Here is a 16291-nt window from a genome sequence, read left to right on the forward strand (position 1 = left end):
TTCTAAAAATTGCCTATATTTAGTATAAATTTATAAATATCAGTGCATTGATGAAATGACACCCACCATGTATTTACTGACTATATATTTACCATTTGTGCTTTTGTGAAGTAAGACATTCCAAATTTACTGATTAGAAATCAAAGTTTATTGTACAGGGATAAGAACACATTTGAATTAATCTTACATTTGATGCTATAGGTATTGTATCAAGAAAAACTGGTTTTATGGAAAAAATGGATACAATAGCTATACACTTCTATTTGTGTAGAGTACAGAGGTTTCAGAATTTTCAACCATGAAATGTTAAAGTATTGCTCTAACAGTTCTTTTCACACAGAATTGCCTTTTCCCCTTCCCTTTCCTTCCCTGACCTGACCTGACCTGAGTTTAATTTTACTCTAGACACTAATTTATACATAATATACTTACATGCAAATGAAGGGAAAATACTTACCTTTAAGACAGCCTTACTGTCCACTTAAAACAAACCTCTGCAATAACCATTTATATATAACAAAAACCCAACTTGCAGTTCAAATTAGATTATTCTGAAAAAGCCTTTTGCTCTGATTCTCAGCCACTTTTAGTTAATTATGAACCAACCTGTATTTGAGAGCTGCCTTCTTCATAAAAATGTTGCCTTTCTTGCAACCAACACTCCAGGGGTGATATGGATTTACCTTTTAGGAAGTAATTGTGCTGCAGCAGAGAAACACTCTGTAACTTTGTTACCATCATCTAAATGATTGGGAGCTTTTCTTGGAATGAGATAATAAAAAAGGTCTGAGTTGATTATTCCTTCTGGAATTCAGAACAGAGGAAACCAACTGGGGATCCATCATTCCCAAGTTAAAATATATTCAGGGTAGATATGTCAAAAATATTTTGCTTTTTTTCTCTTTCCTTTTTCATATAAAATTATATTTTAAAAATAAATTTGAAATACTGTTGTTTTAAATGTTTTTTTATTTTAAAATGATTATACTTTTAGTAATTCTGCATTGTTACATAAAAACATTTCATATCTGCTTATCGTGACAGTGCTCTCATATATACTTATACCTTTCTATTTACATATTTATATCTTGCATTTTTGCTAATTTTGAAAGTTACCCATGGTCTTCCTTTTTTTTCCTTCCCAAGTTCAATCCATTTGTGCCACTTTTTCCACATCTCATAATATTCTGACTCTTTTTGGCTCCTTAGTTCTATTGTGAACCTGTCCATTTTGGAACATTCATAAATTTTGTTAATCATTATTTTATTTTATTTTATTTTTTTTGGGGGGGGGGCTCTGCATTTTTCCAAATGGTAAATTTCCAATGGTAAATTTAGCTGCAGTATTTTTTACCTTTCCTATATTCTTTTTTTTTAAATGTTTTTTAATCTAGATATAAAATGATATATTAGTGATATGATTGTCTGATATCCTAGCAACATGGCCTACCTGGTGTGTCTGGATCTTCATCAGCAAGATAGGAATTGATGGCAGGCCTGCTCTGGAGAGAACCTCAGTTCAGGCACCTTATCCTGCTACTGGATCATCAGAATTCTATGGAGGCAGATCATATGGAAGTGGTTCAATTGTCTAGCATGTCTCCTATATGCAGTCCAAGCCTCACTGGCATACAACAGGCTTATTCTATGTCAGTTCCAAAAGTTGGTCCTTAGTTTGCCAAATGTAGAGTTTCCCTTGGCGATTCCGCATATGACCTCTTTTTAAAAAATATATATTTTTATTGATTTTTAACAAATTTAATATACACACAACATAAAACAGTGCATAGTGAATTGTGCCCACTACTCAGACACACACACATCCCCCACCACCAAATCGGGGGTGTTTCTTGTATAGTCCACTTGACCCAAGAGCAATATATCTATTTACTTTTTTGGCTGGACTAGTTTCATACAGGGCTACAATATTGATGTTAAATCTTGTGAGCTCTCTGACTGATTTGCTAAGGGGTTGTGTTGAAGTGTATATACATTCCATGCGCCAATGGTGAGTGGTGTCACCTTAGGCTTTCTTTGAGATTTTGTTACTCAGACACATGAAATGGGATCCCCTCCAACTGAAGCAAGGTGGACAAGATTCTATAAAGCAACAATTTTTAGGGCACCTTTTCTATACCCCTCATCTTACTAAGGAGGTGAGTACTGTGGTCCTAGAGAGGGCTGCTCAGTCATTCAAGTAGATTCCAAATTCAGCTGTTGCTTGTCAGCAGGAAGATGAGCATTAGATCTCAGTCACCTATGTGCAGGTCTGCCAGTACAGTTCCCATCTACTGATTTGTTGCTTGCCCATCACCACAGGACATTTCATGGGAATTGTGTGTGTGTGTCAAGACTTGTACGTGAATTGGATTAAAGTGAGGGAGAGGTGCGTGTAGTCAGCCTCACTCTCTCTTCCCAGATTCTATTTTGCTCCAATAGCAGGACAAGATTTGAGACAGTTGGAGATGGGCTGGGTGCAGTGGGTGCATCTTTCATGTCTAGCCGTGCTTAGTGTACCAAATCACTTGCAGAGACCACCTTCATTAACTTTGTCCTATTCTAGTAGGTTTCATCTGCTTAGTCTGCCAGAATCTGTCTTCACATGCTCGGGTGAAGTCTCTATCTCACCAAAGGTCAATGACCCAATGGCTACTCTCAACTTGGTTTGGCTAGCCTGTCGAAACTGTTGCCCGCAGTGTGGCCACTGCACATGCTACAGGTAATAGGAGCTACAGGTGGGAACTGAAGTAAGGACCAAAGGTGAACAAATTGCCTTAAAAGTTGCCCTAAAATGAGCTGCCATAAAATGATACAACATGCTCTACACCAAAGATGCTATCCAGTGATGCTCTGTATTTACCTTTTCCTACCAGAGAAGTCCAGGATGCCAATGTGGACATGACTGGAAGCGACCGCATGCACCCCCATGCAAGATTTTTCTTCCAAGCCTGTGTGGAAGCAATGAAGTTGGCAAAAGTCACTGAAATCTTGCATGAGGACACTTGCATGTGTAACATTTTAGTGATTTTTGCCAATTTCTTTGCTTCTGCACATATGCAAAAGCAAAGAAACACCAAAAATTGCCAAAATGTCATGCGTGCAAGCTTCCTTGCGTGAGATTTTGGGAATTTTTGGTGATTTCTTTGCTTCTGCACATGCACATGTGGAGGTGCATGAGGGCACATGGACATGGCAGGGATGCACAGATGTGCATGCATTGCCATTTCTGCTACCGGAACAGTGATCCCAGGTATACCAGGGACTGCCCAATTTTGGTGCTACCCATCCCTGAATGCCACATACACCCCAATTTGTAGATACATGTGCATACACACCCATGCAAAAGAGAGCAGGGGGGAGGAGGGAGAGAGAAGGGGAGGGAGAGGAAGAGAGAGAGAGAGGGAGGGAGGACAGGGTGAGAGAGAGGGAAGCAGAGAGGGTAGGAGAGAGAGAGGGAGGGAGAGGGAAAGAGAGAGAGAAAGAAAGAAAGAAAGAAAGAAAGAAAGAAAGAAAGAAAGAAAGAAAGAAAGAAAGAAAGAAAGGGAGAATCCTATCTACTTGGGAAGAGAAGGCCACAACTGATTCCTTTTTTTAATTTTATTTTTAATTTTATTTATAATTAGAGTCGAAAGGGACCTTGCAGGTCATCAAGTCCAACCCCCTTCTCAAGCAGGAAACCCTACATCACCCCAACCAGATGGCAGTCCAATTTTCTTTTAAATGTGTCAAGTGACGGGGCATTCACAACCTCTACTGGCAGGCTGTTCCACTAGGGCATTATAGAGTGGTATTAAAACCTCCTTTGTCTTGGAGTGTAGATCCCTATTGATGTAGTTTAAGATTGTTTTGGCTTTTTTAGGTGCCACTGCACATTGCTGGCTCATATTATGTTGGTTATCCACCAAAACTCTAAGATCTCTCTCACAGTCACTGCTGTTAAGTGTGGTTTCTTCCAATTTATATGCAAGTCTTCTGTTGTGGTTGGCTCTGGGCCAGCTCCTGCTCCAAGGACTATGGGGGTTGTTGTGGGAGAATCCTCACATTATCAGAGGCCAGTTTTACTGCCAACAGCTTCCAACTTTGAAGCGTCTGTGTCAGGGGAAGATTCTGGAAGTGAAGTAAGATCGACGGAGGAGGTAATTACAGGCAGCCCATTAGCTAATTACCCCATTAGTGAACCATCATCATCATTATCATCGTTAGATTCAGAAGAGAAGGCATTCATAGATATTCGCAGATGCAGGTTGATGTCAAGGAAGGAACAACTGTGCAAGTATTATAGGAAAAAAGAGAGAAAACCTGTGGCTGGGCAATTAGGCTAATGGGTCTGCTGATAAATTGCCAGTGTTGTTGCCTCTCAGTGTGGGAGATTATTCATTTGGAGAGAGAGAAAACTGTGTTTTATGTCAGGATTTTACCAGGACTCTTGGACTAATTCACAGTTAGGTTTGGCTTGATTACTCTTGAAGGTGGGGAGGCTGTGACATCTCCACAGCTGCCTTTATCTGTTTTGCTTTTGTTTTGGCTTATCACAGCCTTCAAAGTTTGTGGTTTGTGGGAGAGCACTTTGGCTGATAAGTGTGTTTGGACAGTATTTTTCCTTTGTGATAAACTGCCTTTGTTTACTTTGCAATAGAGTGTGTGTTTGAATTTCCACTTCAGACTTAATTGGGGCTTGTACCGTGACACCTGGCATAACATTACCTAGGTGTAAGATTTTGCTTTTTTCAACATTAAATTTCATTTTGTTAGTTTGAGCCCACAGTACTAATCTATCTAGATCTTTATGTATTTTGAGCCTATCCTCTGGGGTTTTGTCTACCTCCGTCAGTTTGGTGTATGTCTGCAGATTTGATTAGTTCCCCCTCTATTCCCTCATTTACATTGTTGATGAATATGTTGAAGAACACTGGGCACATGACTGAACCCTGGGGTACCCCGCTGCCTACCTCCTTCCATGTGGATTTGGAACCCTTGAGGACTACACGTCAGGTGCAGTTGGTCAGCCAACTCTTAATCCATCTACATGTGTTGTAGTCTATCCCACTTTTTTCCAATTTGTAGAGTAGTAGGTTGTGGTCTACTTTATCAAAAGCTTTATCAAAATCCAAATATATTAGGTCTATTGCATAACACTGGTCTACAGATTTGGTTATGGTGTTGAAAAATGATACGAGATCGGTTTGGCATGATTGATTTCTGACAAAGCCATGTTGGCTGTTGGTTATCTTGTTTGTTTCTAGGTAGTGGCTGTTTTTTGATTATTTTTTCTAGTATTTTTCCAGGTATAGGTGTCAGACTGATTGATTTGTAGTTTGCGTTTGAGTAAGAAAAGGAGGAGAAAGGAGGGAAATTGCCATCCTCCAATCAGTTCAAATTTAAAGAGGCTGGCGAAAGAGCAACTGCCTGAGAACTGTGAGCTTGAGTAAGAAAAGGAGAAAGGTAGTGGCCCACATGCCTAACAGTGTGCAAATCATATAACTGAACACTCAGCCCTACCCAACCAGAATACAGCTCTCCCACCTCATTCCCCCACTATAAACATCCTACGAAAGAACCTAACAAACTACAATCACAGGTTCCCTTATTCTACTCTCCCACACCCACCTTGTAACCAACCACACACATGGAAGACAAGGAACTGACTCCATGGTGATTTGCAGATTGTGTTCTAATTTTACCTTCACTATCTGAAATCTATATGTAATCTTATTTCCAAATGGCATTCTTTTCAGCAGCACATTGTTATGCACATCCTTGGATTTTTATATGAAGAGAGGGTATGAATGACCAAGCTGATATTTATGTACTTCATGTACATTGTTGGGCTTGAGAAAAGCTGAGAAGGTATCTGCAGATCCCTCATAACCTAGATGCAAACTGTTTCAATTCCTTCCCTCGGGATGGTACTACAAGTTATATGCTAAGACAACTAGACCAAGAGACAGTTTTTTTCTTCATGCTATAATTTTGCTGAACACCTAATTTTTGCAGTTAACAAAATACAGCAATTATTAAATTTTGTCTAATGGGTATGAATAGAATATGTCTATTATTATTTATTCCTTCAATTATATACCTCATTTCTTGGCTGCACATTTTTAGTTTTATTATTATTCCTCCTGTTGTTTTACAAGTATACCAAGTGCATTTCTGGTATGTCTAACCATACTTGGCTAAATAAAATAACCAATGTAATGTAATGAGATTGTTGTGAGTATTGTTTCATATCAAAATAATGGCCCTACAATAATTATTGAAGTTATAGGCATATAAGACTTGGAATATTGTTTCATGTCAAAATAATGGCCCTACATTTTCCAAAGAGTTTTTCCAGACCACATAGGATCTGTTTGTTTTTCAGACTGTAGATAATAGGGTTTAACATAGGAGTTAAAATGCTATACTGAATGGAGATCTCTTTGTCCAGATCCATGAATGATTCTGAACTTGGCTTCATATAGCAAATAAATGCTGTAATGTAAAACAAACCCACAACAATAAGATGGGAGCTACATGTAGAAAAAGCTTTCTGCCTGCCTCCTGATGATTTTATTTTGAGAATGGATGAAATAATATTAATGTAAGAAACCAGGGTGAAAAGAAATGAGCTGAACCCATAGGCCAAAATAATTATTAGAAGAGCAATATAATTAGGGAGGGTCTCTGTACAAGACAATGGCAAGAGTGAAGGAAGCTCACAATTATAGTGTTTGATGATATTGTTGCTACAAAAATGAAGGTTTAGCAAAGGCAGGACATTCCATATGGCACCCAAGAAACCCAGGAACCATGCTCCACCCATCACTTTGTTGCATTTCTCTTTCGTCAAATATCTGTTGTAATGAAGTGGATCACATATGGCCACATAACGATCATAACCCATGGCTGAGAGGATGAACAATTCTGTACAAGAGGTTTGTAGAAAGAAGAAAATCTGTGCAATGCATCCTTCCCAGGAAATGGTCTTCTGCTTTGTAATAAAATTTGCCAGCATTTTTGGAACAGTGACTGAAGAATAGCAGATGTCAACAAAAGCTAAATGACTAAGAAAGAAGAACATTGGTGTCTGAAAGTGAAACTCAGATTTGATCATCAATATAATTACTATATTCCCTAAGACGGTGACTAAAAATATGATCATGAAGACGAAAAAAAGAAAATTCTGTGTTTTTGGATCATTGGAGAGTCCCAGCAGAATAAACTCTGTTATTATGGTTTTATTTTCCCACTCAGATGATTTAGGAACCATAAGATCTGTGATAAAAAGAAACAAAATTAATGATATCTCAAATTAATGTTGAAAACTAGATGATAGTATAATATGTTGATGTTTCTACAACTCTTTCCTCAAAATGCCAATGTAAGTGTTGCTTTTTCATTTTCATGATGTGTTGGCATTTTCCCCCTCACTTTTGAATTTATTAAGTGTTCTAAAAATTGCCTATATTTAGTATGAATTTATATATCAGTGCATTGATGAAATGACACCCACCATGTATTTACTGACTATATACTTACCATTTGTGCTTTTGTGAAGTAAGACATTCCAAATTTACTGATTAGAAATCAAAGTTTATTGTACAGGGATAAGAACACATTTGAATTAATCTTACATTTGATGCTATATTAAGGTATTGTATCAAGAAAAACTGGTTTTATGGAAAAGATGGATACAATCGATGTACATTTCTATTTGTGTAGTGTACAGGGGTTTCAGAATTTTCAACCATGAAATGTTGAAGTATTGCTCTAACAGTTCTTTTCACACAGAATTTCCTTTTCCCCTTCCCTTTCCTTCCCTGACCTGACCTGACCTGACCTGAGTTTTTATGTCCACCCATCTAATAATAAGTAGGACTATTTACTCTTGTTTTGGATTTATTTTACCTTTACCTCATCTGGCTAAATGAATGGATCTGCTCTAAGAATTAAAAACAAACAGACATTAGATTGTAGGCTATTTAGAAAAATGTCTACATAGGTGTGATGGATTTGTTTTTTCAAAGAGGAGGGACATTGTCTTAAAAATTTGGTATTATTAATCTTCCCTCCAGTAAGCATTGCAGGTACAGCCTGCTAATTTTACTCTAGACACTAGTTTATACATAATATACTTACTTGCAAATGAAGGGAAAATACTTACCTTTAAGACAGCCTTACTGTCCACTTAAAACAAACCTCTGCAATAACCATTTATATATAACAAAAACCCAACTTGCAGTTCAAATTAGATTATTCTGAAAAAGCCTTTTGCTCTGATTCTCAGCCACTTTTGGTTAATTATGAACCAACATGTATTTGAGAGCTGCCTTCTTCATAAAAATCTTGCCTTTCTTGCAACCAACACTCCAGGGGTGATATGGATTTACCTTTTAGGAAGTAATTGTGTTGCAACAGAGAAACACTCTGTAACTTTGTTACCATCATCTAAATGATTGGGAGCTTTGCTTGGAATGAGATAATAAAAAAGGTCTGAGTTGATTATTCCTTCTGGAATTCAGAACAGAGGAAACCAACTGGGGATCCATCATTCTCAAGTTAAAATATATTCAGGGTAGATATGTCAAAAATATTTTGCTTTTTTTCTCTTTCCTTTTTCATATAAAATCATATTTTAAAAATAAATTTGAAATACTGTTGTTTTAATTTTTTTTTAAAAAAATGATTATACTTTTAGTAATTCTGCATTGTTACATAAAAACATTTCATATCTGCTTATCGTGACAGTACTCTCATTCGAACCTTATTACTTTAACATAATTATACATTTCTATTTGTGTGTGTGTGTGTGTGTGTGTGTGTGTGTATATATATATATATATATATATATATATATATATATATATATATATATATATATATATATATATATTTTCGTAAATTTTCACGGGTATATGTATGTAGATTGTTCTGAGTTCGGGTTTTGCCCTGTGTAATATTTTGCATGTTTATGCGACGTTTCGGTGAAATCACATCCACCATCATCAGGCTTGGAAAGCTTGGAAACTTCAGCCTGATGATGGTGGATGTGATTTCACCGAAACGTCGCATAAACATGCAAAATATTACACAGGGCAAAACCCGAACTCAGAACAATCTATATATAGCTATATATATATCTATATATCTATATATCTATATCTATATCTATATCTATATCTATATCTATATCTATCTATCTCTATCTATCTATCTATCTATCTATCTATCTATCTATCTATCTATCTATCTATCTATATATATATATATATATATACTTATACCTTTCTATTTACATATTTACATCTTGATTTTTGCTAATTTTGAGATTTACCCATGGTCTTCCTTTTTTTTTCTTCCCAAGTTCAATCCATTTGTGCCACTTTTTCCACATCTCATAATATTCTGACTCTTTTTGGCTCCTTAGTTCTATTGTGAACCTGTCCATTTTGGAACATTCATAAATTTTGTTAATCATTATTTTATTTTATTTTATTTTATTTTGGGGGGGGGGCTCTGCATTTTTCCAAATGGTAAATTTCCAATGGTAAATTTAGCTGCAGTATTTTTTACCTTTCCTATATTCTTTTTTTTAAAATGTTTTTTAATCTAGATATAAAATGATATATTAGTGATATGATTGTCTGATATCCTAGCAACATGGCCTACCTGGTGTGTCTGGACCTTCATCAGCAAGATAGGAATTGATGGCAGGCCTGCTCTGGAGAGAACCTCAGTTCAGGCACCTTATCCTGCTACTGGATCATCAGAATTCTATGGAGGCAGATCATATGGAAGTGGTTCAATTGTCTAGCATGTCTCCTATATGCAGTGCAAGCCTCACTGGCATACAACAGGTTTATTCTATGTCAGTTCCAAAAGTTGGTCATTAGTTTGCCAAATGTAGAGTTTCCCTTGGCGATTCCGCATATGACCTCTTTTTTAAAAAATATATATTTTTATTGATTTTTAACAAATTTAATATACATACAACATAAAACAGTGCATAGTGAAAAATGCCCATCGCCCCAACACACACACATACCCCAGCACCATATTGGGGGTGTTTCTTATATAACCCACTTTAAGCCAAGAGCAAATTATCTATTTACATATTATATAGTGATTCCAATTTATTTCTTGTAGCTTGGTTTTGGATTTTACTCATCATATATCTTCTTACTTTGTCTCACCGTCCCATCAGTTGTTTCAATTCAGTTTCATTATCCAAATTTATCCTTTTATCCATCATTTCAAATTGAATATGGTCCACCATGTACCTGTACCAATTTTGCATTGTCCATTTTGTTGCATCCTTCCAGCCCAAAACTATTACCACCTGAGCTCTCTCTATTGCTGCTTGTTTTATTTCTCTAAATTCTCCCATCACATTGCTTTTAACTAATGCTGCCATTTCCTTAGTGATTGTCCATTGTATATTTAACATTCTATTTATGTCCTCTTGCACTTTTTGCCAAAATTCCTGCACTATGGGGCATTCCCAAATCATATGCATAAACAGTCTTTTATCTTTACAGCCGTGCCAACAATTACCCCTAACCTTCTGCTGAAAGTGTGTGAGTTGAACGGGAGTATATTACCACTTATGTAATATTTTCCTTCTCATTTCCCTAATTCTTGTATTCTTAATTTCTCTTATATTTTCTACTGTATTTTCCATCTCTTGTACCTCTACTTGTATCTCATTTTGCCACCATTTAGTCAATCCTTGAATCATGTCCCCGTCTGATGGCACTAACAGCTTATATATATTGGTTGCTTGCGTCTTTATACCCTCACTTTTTTCTCTTATTATTTTCTCTAACCCTGTCTCCTCCCTCAATACTACTTCCTTATTTTCCCTTTCATTGAGATATTTACATATTGCATTTATTTGTAGCCATATTTCCCTACCTAACCACCATTCTATACGATTTCTACTTGGCCTGCCATTCTTCTCATATAACTGTTCTATCTTAGTTATTCCTCTTCCCTTCAACTCTATTATAACCTTATTCAAATTTGTTTCATTATCTCTATTTATTACATAAAGCAATGACAGTTTAGATTTATATAATTCTATTTTCCCCTGCCATTTTTTCCAAATTTCCATAGTCCCTTTCATGGGACCTATTAATTTACCTAAGTCGCTCCTATTCCACTTTATAAAAATTAATTCTCTATTCTTCATCACATTTATCTGTTTTTCCAATTTCACCCATTTGTTTTCACATAGTTACAACTCCATTAACCTTTCCATTTGAAAAGCTTCCCTATACAGCTCCAAACGAGGAACTCCCAATCCACCCTCTTTTTCATTCACAAATAACCACTTTTTCCTTATTCTTGGTCTCTTATCTTCTTCAATCAAGTAATTAAGTTTTTTGTCCCACTCTTTAAACTTAAATGTTGATAGCCCCCCTGACAGCACCTGAAATAGGTACATCTTTTTGGGAACTATCATCATTTTTAAAGCTCTTATTTTAGATATTCTCCTTAGCCTTTTCTCTTTCCAGCTCCTCGTATGTTTCAACATTTTCCTCCATATTAATCTATAATTCACTTCCTCAATTTTCGCTGGGTTTCTCAACAACCAAATTCCCAAATATTTAATTTTTTTAGTTCTAATTTCAATCCTGATTCTTTCCTAATTTCTATCTGCTCTCTCGGACCTGTATTTAAACACATAATCTCTGATTTTTCCATATTAACCAATAGTTCCGATTCCTGTTTAAACTGTTGTAAAATATTTCTTATACCTTTAATCATTTCCATCAGGGTCTGGGTCAATATAATTGCATCATCTGCAAATAAGTTTATTTTCATTTCATTTCATTTCATATTCTATATCCTGCCCAGGTGTTATCTTGTCTTATCTTGTTAGCTAAGATCTCTATTGCTATTACAAATAATTTTGGAGATAAAGGACATCCCTGCTTGGTGCTGTTTAATATTTTAATTCTCTGCGTTCTTTATCCATTCACTCTTATATATGCTTCATTCCCTTTATAAATCTCTTTTATAGTTTCACAAAATTTATCCCCAATATTTAGTTCCTTACATAATTTATATAAATAGCTATGGTTACCTTTATCAAAAACTTTATACACATCTAATTTCAAAACTCCCAATTTCCTTTTAGTGATGGTAGCATGGTGCATCACATTTATTACATTTCTAATTGGTTCGCTTATTTTCCTTCCCTTCACAAATCCATATTGATCCTCTTCAATTATTTTTGGCAAAATATTTTCTAGTCTATTTGCCAATATTTTCATAAATATTTTATAATCTTGATTTGCAAAACTGATAGGACGGTAGGACCCGGGCTCTCTTAAATCTCGACCCATCTTCGGGATAGTAACAATCTCTGAAAGCTTCCATATCTGCGGGATATCACGATTTAACAATATATTATTAAACAGTTTCCCCAAATGCGGCAACAATACATTCATATAAGTTTTATAAAATTCCCATGTAAACCCATCTGGGCCCGGTGCTTTGGCTTGTTTTAACCCTTTCATTACTCTAGCAATTTCATCTTGTGTAATTTCTGCATTCAATATATGTTTATCTTCTTCACTTACTATTTTAACAACATTGAGGACTCCTATCTTCACCTGCTCCTCTTTATACAAATCTTCATAATATTTTCCCATTATCTTCTCTAGCTGCTCTTTATCATATCCATATTGACCACAATGTCAATTGTCACTGCATGGGAGAGGGTACTAACAAGGTACAGCATGTAAATTGGTCCACTGCTTGTAGCTTTTGTTCCTTTACTATGGTGGTGGGTTCAAGGTATTTGGTTTTCAGAACTGACTGATGCATTACTTTGATCTTATTCATTCATTCATTCATTTATTGCATTTTTATGCCGCTCACTCCAGACAGACTCTGAGCGGCTAACAACAAGTATAAATATAATATAAGAAAAAAAACCAAGCATCGCTAAAATCACATGTATTATAAAACCATAAAACCATGTCTTAATTCCATGCCTGCCGGAAAAGCCAGGTTTTAACAGCTTTCCGGAAAACTGGTAGGGAGGCGATAACGTGAACCTCTGGGGGCAGTTGATTCCATAGGGTCAGAGTGACCAAAGAGAAGGCTCTTCCCCGAGCTCCTACCAACTGACAAATTTGTACACTGTTTTATTGTCGCTGTTAGCCGCCCCGAGTCTGTGGAGAGGAGCGGCATACAAATTCAATAAATAAATAAATAAATAAATATTTGGCAGACGGGATCTGGAGAAGGCCAACTCTATGGGCCCTTACTAGCTGCAATGAGGTATGAGGGAGGATATATATTGATAAGGAGACCAAAGTTGTCACATATGGCTGCAAAATTATCCACATGGTCTTGCATTTCCTACTCTGATCCAGTATTCAGGGCACAGTCGTCAGCAAAGAGGATGTCAAATAGCACAGTCTTCTTTCTCTTGGTGACAGCCTGGCATCTTTGAATAGTTTTCGACTGCTCCTGTAACTCAGATTAACTCTTGAAGAACTGTTCTGGAAGGCATCTGACAGCATGGTTGAAAACATTATACTGAACACGATCATTGCCAACACACACCCTTGCTTGACACCATTTGTGATGGAAAAGGCCTCTGAAGCTTCTCCATTGTCCAGCATGTGGTGCATCATACCATTGTGAAATTGACGTACCCATCAAGATAAATTAATCAGGGCACCCAAATTTTTTCATGATGCACCAGCGGCCTTTCTGTCTGACAGTGTCAAAGGCCTTAGTGAGATCCTCAAAAGTGGTGGACAATTCACGATTCTGCTCTTGACACTTTTCTTGGAGCTGTTGGGCTGCTAAAATTATGTCCACAGTACCACACTTTTTGCAGAAATCATACTGTGCTTCAGGTAATAGATTCTATTCTAGATGGTCGGTTAGGAGGTTCTGCAACATTCATGCAAGGATCTTGCCTGCGATGGAAAGCAATTATATTCTTACATGATTATCACAAACATGTTGGTTGCCTTTCCTCTTGAAGATTTGTGTGATGGAGGCATCTTTCTGTTCCTGAGGATTGGTTTGTTTATTCCAGAAAGACTGGAACAACTGAGTGAGTTTGCCAACAAACACTGCACCACCGTCCTTATAGATCTCTGCTAGTATCACATCAGATCCCGGGACCTTGCCACTGGACAGCTGATTGATGGCCTGTATGGTTTCAGTATTTGATGGTGGGAAGTCTAAGCTGTAGTTGATATCCTTCTGGGGCATTCTGTCGATTGCCTCATTGTTGATGGAAAATGGGTGGTTCAGTACAGATCGGAAGTGCTTGGACTAACACTGTAAAATCAGGGTGTTCTCAGCAATGAGAGTTGCACCCGCTGTGTCCAGTAGAGGGGAGTTCGCTGAGGGCTGAGGTCCATACACAGTCTGAAGGGTTCATAGAATAATTTAACATTGTTTCTACATTGTTGCGGAATTTCATCTGCTTTGCTACTCAACCAAGAGTCCTGCATCTTGTGATGCTTGCTCTGTATGACCCTACAATACTTTTGAAGGCAATTTTCTTAGCTATTGATGACAGGCCATTCTGAGACAGTTGGAGATGGGCTGGGTGCAGTGGGTGCATCTTTCATGTCTTGCCGTGCTTAGTGTACCACATCACTTGCAGAGACCACCTTCATTAACTTTGTCCCTTTCTAGTAGGTTTCATCTGCTCAGTCTGCCAGAACCTGTCTTCACATGCTTGGGTGAACTCTCTATCTCACCAAAGGTCAATGACCCAATGGCTACTCTCAACTTGGTTTGGCTAGCCTGTCGAAGCTGTTGCCCAGAGTGTGGCCACTGCACATGCTACAGGTAATAGGAGCTACAGGTGGGAACTGAAGTAAGGACCAAAGGTGAACAATTGCCTTAAAAGTTGCCCTAAAATGAACTGCCATAAAATGATACAACATGCTCTACAACAAAGATGCTATATGTGTTTACCTTTTCCTACCAGAGCAGTCCAGGAGGCCAGTGTGGACATGACTGGAAGCGAGCGCATGCACCCCCATGCAAGATTTTTCTTCCAAGCCTGTGTGGAAGCAAAGAAGTTTGCAAAAGTCACTGAAATCTTGCATGAGGACACTTGCATGTGTAACATTTTAGTGATTTTTGCCAATTTCTTTGCTTCTGTACATATGCGAAAGCAAAGAAACACCAAAAATTGCCAAAATGTCATGCGTGCAAGCCTCCTTGCATGAGATTTTGGGAATTTTTAGTGATTTCTTTGCTTCTGCACATGCACATGTGGAGGTGCGTGAGGGCACATGGACATGGCAGGGATGCACAGATGTGCATGCATTGCCATTTCTGCTACCGGAACGGTGATCCCAGGTATACCAGGGACTGCCCAATTTTGGTGCTACCCATCCCTGAACACCACATACAGCCCAATTTGTAGATACATGTGCATACACACCCATGCAAAAGAGAGCAGGGGAGGAGTAGGGAGAGAGAAGGGGAGGGAAAGGAAGAGAGAGGAAGGGAGGACAGGGTGAGAGAGAGGGAAGGAGAGAGGGTAGGAGAGAGAGAGGAAGGGAGAGGGAAAGAGAGAGAGAAAGAAAGAAAGAAAGAAAGGGAGAATCCTATCTACTTGGGAAGAGAGGCCACAACTGATTCCCATTTTTAATTTATTTTATTTTATTTTTTATTTTATTTATAATTAGAGTTGAAAGGGACTTTGCAGGTCATCAAGTCCAAACCCCTTCTCAAGCAGGAAACCCTACACCACCCCAACCAGATGGCAGTCCAATTTTCTTCTGAATGTGTCAAGTGACGGGGCATTCACCACCTGTACTGGCAGGCTGTTCCACTGGTTGATTGCTCTCACCTTCAGAAAGTTCTTACGTATTTCCAGGTTGAATCTCTCCTCAGTCAGTTTCCATCTGTTGCTCCTGGTCTGGCCTGCTGGTGCCCTGGAAATTAATGTGACCCCCCTCCTCTCTGTGGCAACCCCTCAAATATCTGTATACTGTGATCATGTCCCCTCTGGCCCTCCTTTTTGCTAAATTTTCCATGCCCAGCTCCAACAACCTCTCTTCATATGTCTTGGTTTCCAGTCCTTTTATCATTTTAGTTGCTCTTAACTGTATTTTCTCTAGAGTTTCAATGTCCTTTTTGTAGTGGGGTGAACAAAATTGAATGCAATACTCTGGGTGTGGTCTGACTGGGGCATTATAGAGTGATATTAAAACCTCATTTGTCTTGGGGTGTAGACCCCTATTGATGTAGTTTAAGATTGTTTTGGCTTTTTTAGGTGCCACTGCACATTGCTGGCTCATATTATGTTGGT

The 16291-nt window shown here is 37.7% G+C and overlaps 1 protein-coding gene across 1 annotated transcript; it reads right to left on the reverse strand.

Moving 5' to 3' along the window:
* Positions 1–6292: 6292 nt before the first annotated feature.
* Positions 6293–8427, reverse strand: LOC139153971 (olfactory receptor 5AR1-like). Its single transcript, XM_070728397.1, has 2 exons — positions 8373–8427; positions 6293–7257 (listed from the first exon to the last, which is right to left on the reverse strand). Exons 1-2 carry the CDS (start codon positions 8425–8427, stop codon positions 6293–6295), a joined length of 1020 nt encoding a protein of 339 aa, XP_070584498.1.
* Positions 8428–16291: the final 7864 nt, after the last annotated feature.

This window comes from Erythrolamprus reginae, chromosome Z (genome assembly GCF_031021105.1).
Source record: "Erythrolamprus reginae isolate rEryReg1 chromosome Z, rEryReg1.hap1, whole genome shotgun sequence".
Classification (NCBI taxonomy): domain Eukaryota; kingdom Metazoa; phylum Chordata; class Lepidosauria; order Squamata; family Dipsadidae; genus Erythrolamprus; species Erythrolamprus reginae.